At 39.7% G+C, this 12,427-nt stretch overlaps 1 protein-coding gene across 1 annotated transcript in view; it reads right to left on the reverse strand.

Annotated features, from left to right (window-relative positions):
• Positions 1–8,246, reverse strand: part of lhcgr (luteinizing hormone/choriogonadotropin receptor) — a 17,154-nt gene extending 8,908 nt beyond the window's left edge. Inside the window, 4 exon segments of the mRNA XM_028603735.1 lie at positions 1,012–1,086; positions 1,346–1,420; positions 7,448–7,519; positions 7,842–8,246. Coding sequence (XP_028459536.1) covers positions 1,012–1,086; positions 1,346–1,420; positions 7,448–7,519; positions 7,842–8,011 — 392 coding nt within the window. The 5' untranslated portion in view covers positions 8,012–8,246.
• Between the last annotated feature and the right edge of the window lie 4,181 nt (positions 8,247–12,427).

Genomic DNA, 12,427 nt, shown 5'->3' on the forward strand with positions numbered 1-12,427 from the left:
AAAGATCTGTGTGACCTAGATTCAGAGGACAACCTGATCTCAGGTCAGTTGTGTAGCCTATGTAAATGTTTGGGCGTGACTGTTCTCTTAATACACCCATGGGCGTGACAAAGGTACAGGTCTTGGGAGGTTGACGTCAACTTCCAGCTTTGTTGAGATTCGCCCGTTTTCAGCAGCAGTTTCAAAATATGAGATTTTCATAGGGGATTTTGAGCTTCTATGTATGTCTTATTTACCCACATAGTTATTCAACTATGACAGGGTAAAAATCGGTTTTGCATTCTATCACCCCTTTAATGTTTTGTCTTCCGTCTTGCAATACAAAAAAAATAAAAAATAAGAACAAATCTTCATAGTGCATGCAAAATGTCACAGGGTTGCAGATGTCTCGGTTGGTAAGATACATTTCCAGTTCAGGTTAAATGTGATTTATCACATCATGTCACTGTTCGCTTGTGACCTCATCTTTCGTCACATTTAACTTGCAGAAATAATGCTAGATAAATCAAAATATCTCCAGATTGATGATAAGCTGGATCCTACCATTCCCACATTGCAACTCAACAGCTTTCCAACAGCATCTCCCATTATTTTAAAATATTTAAATATTTGAAAGTCAAACTCAAGATGACATGGCCCCTTTAAAACCCCTTAACATCCACTTTCCCCCATTTTATTTCCCTGTTCATACAATATCTCATTCCACACTGTCTGACATGTCATACCTGTTCTGTATTGGCTTTTTCCAACTCTCTTAGCCTTTCTACGTAGGCTATTTGATGCTTATCTTTATACGGACAAGAACAAAACATGGACCAATGAACATAACACAGCATTAATAACCTAAGATGGTTTAAAATGCCCATTAGGCCTTTATACACTACATTTAAAATAAAGTCATGTGAGTTTGTACAAGGCATGGCTGCAAAGCAGGGGATTATAATGACTTACTCACCTGCTGGTCAGTGGGGTTTGAATAAGTGAATAATGATAATATAAAGCATGACTTACAAATATCCCAGCTTGGGCAGGTCAGTGAAGGCCCCTTTTTCAATAACCCTTAGACTGTTGATATTTTGCACTGAACTGCGAAAATAAAAATGACGAAAAGCATCAGTAATTACAATATAGCTGTCAGTGGGCTGTCAACAAACAAACACAAAAAAGCCCGTTCATACATCTGCCGCTCTGAAAGTCAAGGATTAAACATGGCGCTTTGTAATTTAGAGACTAATCCTGTGAAACTTAAATGCAATGGAAAACACATACCAGCTGTTCAAATGAATAATTGCTTTCATCATGCAGCTTGAATTTGACGTTTTACGGAACATAAAGTGCCACTTACATTTCAGCCAGGTTGTGGAGGGAGAGGAAGGCATGTCTCTTTATTCGTGCGATGCAGTTGCTCTGGGAGATCTCTCTGAGGCACAGGCATGGATTCACATCAATCAACAGATTAACAAGAGCCTGTTTAGCCAAACAAATATCAAGAGCAACCCAAGACTTTCTTTCCTTACTCACTTTTTAATGCACTTCTTTTAGAAATAGGACAGAGATGATTGATATTAGGATACAAGCCATGAGGGAAATATTAAAATACCACCACCAACAATTCACACTTCTAGGGCGACAACACGCACATGCTTCACCTCATGTTTGGAAAAGCTCCAAATGTATCAGGGATGCATCTGGGCCAGGAAGACTAAGTGAAGATGTTTCAAAAGGAGGACTAAACAAAGACATTCAGAGACGAACAAAGTCAACAAGACTTCTTGATTCGTCCTTGAACGCTGTGTTTTCTGATGGAGGCATGGCTGACTTCCCTCTCCGAGCCGCTCTACATCTTCTTTTTGTAATCATTGTGTTTTAGACTCCCACTTTACTGTAATCACCCAACACTTTTCTTAGGCATCACTCTGCTTCCATCTCAAACACATTTATTTTATGCCCTCCTCTGATTGCATTAAGTGTAGTATCACAATTACCACTCACAGCTCATTAAAAGCTTTTTCACATCTACATAAAGTGATTTCTAGTTTGCGTCACCAGTGACAAACCACACAATCTCGTGTCATTCTACCTTGTCACAGGTGTTACTGGTTAATGGGCTGAAAAGACAAAGGGTCACAGCTTTAGGACTGTAACCTCATTTAAACCTGAATGTTTTTTATCGCTTTAAACTAGAGACAAGTTTTGAACATAATGAACACATTATGGAAGTACTGTATCTGAGACAGATAAGACTTGTCCCTGAGGAGCCGAGCAAAGTCAAACACTCGACACAAACGGCCTCAAAATGATTTCACCACAGGCAAACACACGTTATCTACTCATCAAACTGTTAGTAATATGTTAATTAAATGGTGAAACCCATTCAGGATAATGTGGTGGCTTCAGGACTGTATTTAGTAGCTGTAAACATGATACAGATTAGACCTAATTAATCAGCAAAGATGTTATGATTTGACTTTGATTTGAGCATTATATTGCAATTGGATTTTGCTGAAAATTGTACCAAACACTACATATTGCTGTCTTGTGTGCCTTCTTATTCAATGAAAAGGTCCAACATTTGACTTTCAAGTCAGATGGTTATGAAAGGTTTAAACTTTTTGAAGCCTATCTAGCTTTTGCGTGGCCTTCGCTGTGTCACAGCAGTGGGATATCTTTTATAGCTTTCTTCTTTCAAATAAACCTTGTTTAACAAAGGATATCCATAATTTTCCTTCTGATGCATGGATCATTCACCTTTCACCTTTTTGTTGGAATAACAAGCATACATAACAATAATTATATAATAATCACATCTAGTTTATTTTAGTTGAAATTATTACTTTATTTGACAGGGACAATGCATATTAATAACATTTCTGAAAATATGCCAGAGTTAGCCAGCCAAGTTAGCCTAAATTTCATCTCTTTAGTTCCTGGGCGCAAAATTAAGAATCCCACTATGGCCACGTCAAGACCCGCCCTACGAAGCAGCTCGATTGGTTGGGGTTAGTTCAGTAGCTCAGTTGGTATAACGGGCGCACATATGCAGAGGTTTATTCCTCAACGCAGAAGGTCCAGGGTTTGAGTCCGACCAGTGACGGTTTTCCTGCATGTCTTCCCTCCCTCTCTTTCCCCTTTCATATCTCAGCTTTCCTCTCTAATAAAGGCAGAAATGCCCCCCCAAAAATTAAAATAAAATAAAACAAACTTCAAATATACAATCAGCGACAAAAAGCAGTGAAAAATAAGCAGACAGAAACAGCCTGCACTACATAGAGACACATAATCAACAATCACATGACAATCAACAGATAGCATGACAAAACAATCTTATTTAGGAGCAGCTCTTACACTAATCTACAGTGTTAAACTCTTTTTTTCTGATTACTGAATGGGACAAATTCCTAAAAGCTGCTAATACAGAATAAGATGTACCGCTATTAGATGGAAACTGACTTAGTCGGCGCCTTCCTTGATCACAGCATAGGTAAACTGCAGAGCGACACCTCAAAGTAAATATGCATAGAAATAATGAGTCATAAACAAATGTTCACCTCTTCCTCTGTCACTTTTACTGTACATCTGGTAAATATCTGATGTAATAGTTATCATCACCACATTTAAGAGTAAACTTAAAACTCTCCTCTTCGATACAACTTATAGGTAGGGAGTGAGGGGTTGCAGCATTCAGCCAGACTGGCGGGGGAGGGTGTGTGTCTGCAGACGCGGCACCCTTTTTCTTCTCTGCTTCTTTTCATAGTCGTCAGATTCATCTACCATATAATCAATGATATAATCAAAGTAGAGGGAGGCAGGCCAGTACAGTTCGATCTGGCGGGGGAGAGTTCTAGCCCAACCAGGCTCCTCTTCTTACCCTGTCTCTCTTAATTATGCTGTTAAAGTTTTAGACTGCCGGGGGACTTCCTTTGACACACTGAGCTTCTCTCTCCTTTCTCTTTCCATCTGTGTGCATCCATGTCCCAGAAATGCTTGTTACTAACCTATCTCTGGGGAACTTGTGTTTTTTTTCGCCCACTATGTTTCCTTGGATTAGGGTGGCACCTAAATCATGGTTGCAGCTGTCGCCACGGTCCTGCTGTGCGCCCTGCTATGCCCTGTTACACCCTACTACGCTCTGTAGTGCCCTGCAGTGCCCTGCTACGTTATGCTACGCCCTGCTATGCTCTGCTGTGCCCTGCTATGCCATGAATTACTACAACTACTATTTCTAGTCACTGTTCCATTATCTTTATTGTGACTATTATTGCCACTGTTCATCACACCCCCAACCGCCACCGTCAGACACCGCCTACCAAGAGCCTGGGTCTGTCCAAGGTTTCTCCCTTAAAGCGTAACTCTCGCCAAAATGCAACCTAGGGTCTTTTTGTGAATGTACCCGAGTCAAACTTTCGTTTAAAAGCATATTTAGGACGTTCAACCAAAGATCACCACACTCGGCACAGACAGCGCCCGAAACATGATTGCTGCGGCGAGAAAGCTTCCATATGAGCACATGCCTTGTGTTGCTCATATGTTATAAAGAAGCATCACTGTTTGCCTCGCAGACAGTGGATTTTGTGACACATTGGCAAAGTGTTGTAAGATAGTGGGACATTTTAAACATAGCCCTGCCAATACAGAGGAGCTCCACCAGCAGCAAAATCAACTTGGGCAACTGACAGAAAGTCTGATTCAGGATGTTCCCACATGATGGAACTTGTCACTCGGCATGATCTCTCGTCTCCTGAAGAACCAGGAGGCTATCAAGGCTACACTGAGCAGACAGAAGCACAAGCTGACTATGTTGACTACATCTGAGTGGGACAAACTTCCGAGGCTGGAAATCATCCTTGAACCATGCAGGTAAAAGCTTACACACACACACACACACGCACACAATTCCAAACTGGCAGTTTGATTTTCTGTGTACTGTATTGTTTACCTAAAGTAATCTTCTTTGACTTTTATAAACATCATCGTCTTTTTTTTTAGATATTAGTTTTTCTAAAATTATACTTATCTGTCTATATCACCTTACGCACAGTATCGCAATATATTGCAATATATTGAATCGTGACCCATGTATCGTGATACATATCGTATCTCCAGATTCTTGCCAATACACAGCCCTACCATCAACAGCTGTCTGTCCTGGCTCGCAAATATCTGGCTGCCCCTGCCAACCTTGGGTTCTCTCATGACAGCCTCACGTGGTTCAACAACTATTTTTCTGATAGGATCCAGTGCGTTAAATCTGAAGCCATGCTGTCTGGACCTGGTCACTATGGGGGTGCCACAAGGTTCGATTCTCGGGCCGACTCTTTTCTCCATATACATCGATGATGTCGCTCTTCAAACCCACCTCTATGCAGACGACACCATCCTGTATACATCTGGCCCTTCTTTGGATACTGTGCTATCAAACCTTCAGGAGAGCTTCAATGCCATCCAGCACTCCTTCAGAAACCTCCAATTACTACTAAACCCTGGCAAAACCAAGTTCATGCTTTTCAATCGACCGCTGCCTACCCCTACCTATCCAAATTAGTATTACCACGCTATATGGGTTGGAATTAGATAATGTGGCGGTGTACAAATACATAGGTGTCTGGTTAGACAGCTCCCTCTCCTTCAAGCAACAAATAAACCACCTTCAATCTAAAGTTAAATCCAGGATTGGTTTTCTGTTCCGCAACATGACAATTTTACCAATCCTCGATTTCAGTGACGTCATTTACAGAACTGCCTCAAACTCTCTCCTGAAAAAACTGGATGTTCTTTATCACAGTGCCATACATTTGTGACCAGAGTCCGTTTTAACACCCACCACTGCAACCTCAAAGCTTTAATTGGCTGGCCCTCGTTACACACTCAACGCTTGACTCACTGGTACCAACTTATTAACAAGTCCTTACTAGGCAAAGCCCCGGTGTACCTAAGCTCACTGGTCACAATAGTCTCACCCACCGGCAGCCTTGGCTCAAGCAGTTATATCTCCTTGGTCAACCCAAAAGCCCACACCTCCTTTGACCTCCACTCCTTCCATTTCTCAGCTGCGAATGACTGGAACGAACTACAAAAAACCCTGAAACTCAAAGCCCTTATCCCACTAACTGCCTTCAAATCACGTCTGTTTGTTATCCTTGTCATGCCCAATTGCAAAATTTCACAGATGCTTCTGCACTAACTGTATATCGAGTCTTTACCACATTTCAGCATTTTAGATAGTATGTCAATTCATATTTACATTGGCTCTTTCAACATTAATACAGTCTGTCTATTCATGCATATTGTGTTATTCCTGATCTACATAAGCACCTAGACCACTATTTGCACTAACTGTATATTGACTCTTCACTTCATCTCAGCAGTGTTATAGACTGTCTATTCATGTATATTATGTTGTTATTACCTTATCACTTTCGCATATCCTCCAACTTACTTGCACCTCCTTTGTAATGCCTACCTAATCTGCACTTCATGTAGCCTATTGTATTCTGTTTTCTTGTATTTTCTTGTATGTGAAACTCTATGTTGTCTTGCACGCTTATGCTTTTCTTGGCCAGGGCGTCGTTGCAAAAGAGAACCTATTCTCAACGGCCTGCCTGGTTAAATAAAGGTTAAGTAAAAAAATAAAATAAATTAAAAAAGGTGAATGTGTGTATGTGTCCTCTAGAAATAAATGCATATAATAATAAATACATTAGCCTATCTTCAGTAGTTATATTTTGTTTTCTAGTCAAAATGGATAGCCTGGGTAAACCCTTTCCGGGAAATTTGAGATTTGCTCTGCAAGTCAGTCTGGCGAAGAGCCCATTCTTATTCAGGGTCAGTCAATTGTATTTCAGTTTGAATTTACCTTTATTGTGTTATATATCTTTATCGTGCATGTTATAGGTTTACAAAGTAAAAAAGCCCAAAGTCAACACTGTTCACAAACTCCTCCAAACAGCTCTATTGTAGACCAGCCTTTACTTCCGTGACAAACGTGCATAACTTTGTAACACATGTTATAATGCTCGACAATGTGCTAGTGCTCATACTCTGCTTCTGACTGGCTGGTTGTCCTCACCTAGCTACTGCGCATGTGCGACTCCCAACAAAGATGGAACAGTAGTGAGATGCCTCACTCTGTAGTTAAAACAGAGAGCTCAATATACAGGGTGAAAAGAGGAGCTGCAGCAATGTGCAGTATGACAAAAATATGGTGTTTTTTGAAAATTAAACCATGTAAACCTATTCTGGTACAACCTCTAAATACAATTATGAACCTGAAGATGAGCATAATATGAGCACTTTAACGTTTCAATAGTCAGCATACTTCTTTTCTTGTATGTTTCATCAAGGCCAAAGTGTCTATCAGCAGTAGTGTCTCCACATGCAGCTTTAATTCCCCTACCCTATATTTCTTCACCCAACAAAAACACAGCCTTAGAAAAAACAAGGGACTTACATTACTGTAATGTTGATCAGGTCCTTGAAGGCATGAGTGGGGACTTCTTTCAAGGGCAGATGACTGAGCCTTCTGTAAGATTCATACGTAAAGTTGTTAAATCCACAAGTAAAGAAGCAAATAGAAAACAGAGTTTTCTTTCAAAATGACATTCATGATAAAATAATAGGCTACGTTTAGCCAAATGCCCCATAGGAATATTACAGTGGCTGTAGCTAAGGGAAATAAAAATGACTAAAAGTTAGTGAGAAGCCAGACACACAAAGTCCTATAACGAAAGATGAAAAAATAGCACAAGGGCAGTGATGGGCTCTGTATAAAGTGCCACAGACTCTCTTACAGAGGTTTAGACTGAACTATCAACACTGAAGCTGGAGTTAGTTGGGTTACTTACAGTCGAAGCACGGGTGTTACCCTGGCCCGAGAGGCCAGCTGAGTGTCTCTGCTGCACTGAAAGGTGTCGGCGCTGCAGCGGCAGATGGCCGGACAGGTATAAGCCCAGCAGGAGCGCACATGCAGGACACCGGAAAGCGCGACCAGGAGCCAGACCGCCCGGGGAGCCATGCGTGACACCGGGGTACTCACTACGGGATCCAAAAAAATAAATCAAAAAAGAAAAACTCTGCTGAATCTCCTCAAAGTTGAAGATAAAAAAAAAGTACTCAGCAATCTGACATGCCAGACCAAAGGCAAAGGCTAAGATGTAATGTAATTCCGCGGTCTTTTTTCCACCTGCGCACTGATTTTAGGAACTACTGCTGCCTTCAGGTGCTGTAGTAAGTGCGATACTGTTGCCCGTCTGTAAGATTCAACAAAGTGAAAGTCAGGCGCAATTTACTTTGACAGCTGAGCAACAGAGATGTGACGTTTAGTGGGTGGAGACCATAAACGATCTGTCAAGTGATGTGGTGAAGTCATGCTGTCACTCAGTTTTATTTGTTAAAAATCATTTTTTTACATTTACAGTTGAAGTACTGAAAAGTATTTATTTTTGTATCTTGTTATTTTTGATGCTGAAACATTGTAGTTATTATTCCTCCACCCATTGGTTTATATTAATTCCATAAGGTTTGGCAGATTGGTTTGAAGGGTCTGCACTGCGTTACCTCTCAACAATAAGGTACGTTTGACATAGATTAAGGAAAACTTGATGTTCACTAAAATGGATTACACAATTTCTTTATTTTTTCTGCAAATAGATTTTATTAAATACATTACTGGAGACCAGTGGATACCTGGCAGTGTAAAAATATGCATTCAAATTAGTCAAACAAAGCAAAGTGGTTAACTGAAATGTAAAGTATACCCTATACAATTCAGAGCTAAATCCTACAAAACGACTGGTATGGTCCTTTAAATATATTCTTTATACCTATATTTACCATTTGAATGCAAGACTTAACTTTTAATGGAACATTTTTCATTGTTAATTATTCATAATCTTCTCTTTATTTTCTCAGTGCTCTGCAAGATATATGTATGTATATATATATATATATATATATATATATATATATATATATATATATATATATATTAAAGAAATCTAATAAAATTACCCAAATGCACCAACAATTGCAGTTCACAAGAAGCAAACACACTTGGAAATAGGATGACATATGCACATGTGCACTTCAAGGCATCACCTTGCTTCACTGTAGCAGCCCTAAAATGATTCATTATTGTTTATTTTTCAGTACATGTTAAAGACCAATAAAAAGGAGAAAAAAAACAGTTTTAAAGCTTTAATGGTGTACTCTTAATAATATGTAAATGGACTGTTTTTATATAGTGTTTTTCTAGTCTTAACAACTACTCAAAGAGCTTTTACATAGTATAGGAACCATTCAACTCTGGGTTCAGTGTCTCACCCACGGACACTTCAACATGGGACTGCAGGGCCAGGGATCAAACCGCCAAACTTCCGATTGGCAGGCAACCACTCTACCACTGAACAGCCACCCCATATCAGATCCTCGACCTAGTAGAGAAAAGACAAAGACATGATTCATCAAAATCTAAGCTGCTGATGCTGCAGCCAAGTCTGTATATCTGTCTGCAGTGACAGCCACCATTTAACTGTATCCATGGATGAAGATGTAGCTCAGGCAGGATGCTTCTGTTTGTTCCACTGGAAAACATTTTCATAGCTGAGAGAAGGAGAGTGAAAAAAGGAGAACAGCAACAATACAAATTCAACTTTGATGTAAAACTACAGTACAGGCCAAAAGTTTGGACACACCTTCTCATTCAAATGTGTTTCCTTTTATTTTCATGACTATTTACATTGTTGATCCCCCCTGAAGGCATCAAAACTATGAATGAACACATATGGAATTATGCACTTAACAAAAAAGTGTGAAATAACTGAAAACATGTCTTATATTTTAGATTCTTCAAAGTAGCCACCCTTTGCTTTTTTATTAATAAGGGAAACAATTCCACTAATTAACCCTGACAAGGCACACCTGTGAAGTGAAAACCATTTCAGGTGACTACCTCATGAAGCTCATAGAGAGAACACCAAGGGTTTGCAGAGTTATCAAAAAAAGCAAAGGGTAAATACTTTTAGGAATCAAAAATATAAGACATGTTTTCAGTTATTTCACACTTTTTTTGTTAAGTACATAATTCCATATGTGTTCATTCATAGTTTTGTTGCCTTCAGTGAGAATCTACAATGTAAATAGTCATGAAAATAAAGAAACACATTGAATGAGAAGGTGTGTCCAAACTTTTGGCCTGTACTATACATTTACTTTTACGGCACTTTACATCACAGGAGACAACACCACATTCAGCCGAGGTCCCATTTACACCAGTTTGTCAAACAAAAAGCTTTGTGTCACTACTGTCCTTAGCTGAATCTCCTCTGCTGTCACCCTGACCCTATTTACTGCTTTCTCATCTTGCTCCTCCACTCTGCCACTGTGACCCAGAGCACCTTCTTCTCACTGCTGCTGTGTAACAACCAAACAACCAACCAACCACACTCACACACACACACACACACACACACACACACACACACACACACACACACACACACACACACACACACACACACACACACACACACACACACACACACACACACACACACACACACACACACACCAGTTCCAGTATGTTTAACCCTGTAGAAGAAGAAAAAACACACACTGACAGGGAGAGAGAGTGACTAATTTATGCAAGAGGCCCTCTATGAATCAGCCCACGTCTTCATGCTAAACACCATGCTGTGCATCACATCACACCTAGAAGGTCACGCACAGCAGGAAGAGACTTTCAAGAAAAAGCATACAGACACAATTTCCAAATTAGAGCTTTATCACAATACAATTTCATAATTGCTTGACAGAATGTGAAAAATAAGTGGTTACACCAATTCTAGTAGTCGATTGTTATATTAATGCTGCTTTTCAAGCATTAGCTGTGCCAACCCTTTCCCCGCTTTATCGGATTTATCAGCATGGCTGGAACAGCTAATGCTGAAACTCCTCTTTGGATAATACATTGTTGAATCGCAGGTTATTCTATGTATGTGTATGCATGTGGCAACGTGGGGAGGGAGCACTGTTTTAAAAAAAAGGGGACAAATTTGTAAAGTAATAATTTGTTAAGACCAATTTTTTAAAGGCCTGGCTCTCTGCACTAATAAGGACATTATTAATCGTTACATTGTTTATTCATTTATAAAGAAAATAAAGTTTAATAAACAACTTTAAACATTGAAACATGCCATCATGAATCAGGTGAAAATAATGCCTTTCGGTGATATCATTAATATAGTTCATGATAAACATTGGTACAGTAAAAGTGATTGTTGAGGTTCCTTTTTTAACTAAAAAGTGAAGAATACATGAAGAAAATGCTAAATGTGAGCATACGTCCAAAGTCCAAAGTTTGTCCTTGGAGCTGCAGCTTATCAGATGTCAACATGTCTCCCTGTTCCTATAAAAGTGCTCATTTTGGTGCAGTTTTTCTTTAGTTGGCACCACAGTTCACCTAACGAGGACAGAGTTCATGTTTACACCGAGCAGGATCAGAGAGTTTTACCCCAAGACCTGGTCTACTCTTCAACAGATAAACTTTAAACACACTATTTTCTCTCTCAGTTTTGGCTTTGCTATTTAATGATATAATATTATATACTTTGTTGTGCTTTTATGTGGACTGCATACAGAGAAAACATCTGCAAATGCTGGTGAGGATGTAACATTTTGACATATAAACAATAATAACTGTGAATCTCCAAATTAGTGGAAGATGGACTACCACCTGTACCACCATGTCATTCAGACCTTTGTGGTTGTGACATAACAGACTGTAAGTGTGATCACACCCCATGATGTCACCTTCACCTTCTTTGTATGTTGTTAGAGGTTCCTTTTTTAAGGGACATTGGTTCTTCTTGCCTCTGGGCAGGAGGCTATTTACCTGTCAGCATCCCGCTGGTTATCAGGGCACACAAGGAGAGTGTGTGGAACACAACATGACACAATATGAGGTGACACAGTTAAACAACATGCAGTGTACCACAGTTCAACACAATCTGTCATAAAACAATAGAACACAATATAAAACTACACAAACCGACACAAGACACCACATCATGACTTGGATGTACACAAAAGGAGCACAGACATCAGTAAAACACATCAGGGTTGTTTTGATTCAGAACAGGCCACCAGTCATTACGGAAAGTGGTTGAAGCAGCAATTGGTTTTAAATGCTGTTTACTTGCTGATTCCACAGATAGTGACATTTTTAGGGAGTGAGTTTAAGAGTGAACAAACATCAGTGTGGCATTTGAGGTAATTTGCAACAGAGTGTTTTTTGAGAGTCCCTTTGTTTTATTCTTCAATGGAGCTGCAGCGAAGATTGACTTCTTTCTGTCACTGTCACTTTAAAACCAAATAGAAATAAAACAACTAGTGGCCGGGTTAGCTCAGTTGGTAGAGCAGGCGCACATATATG

Source organism: Perca flavescens, chromosome 17 (genome assembly GCF_004354835.1).
Source record: "Perca flavescens isolate YP-PL-M2 chromosome 17, PFLA_1.0, whole genome shotgun sequence".
Lineage (NCBI taxonomy): Eukaryota > Metazoa > Chordata > Actinopteri > Perciformes > Percidae > Perca > Perca flavescens.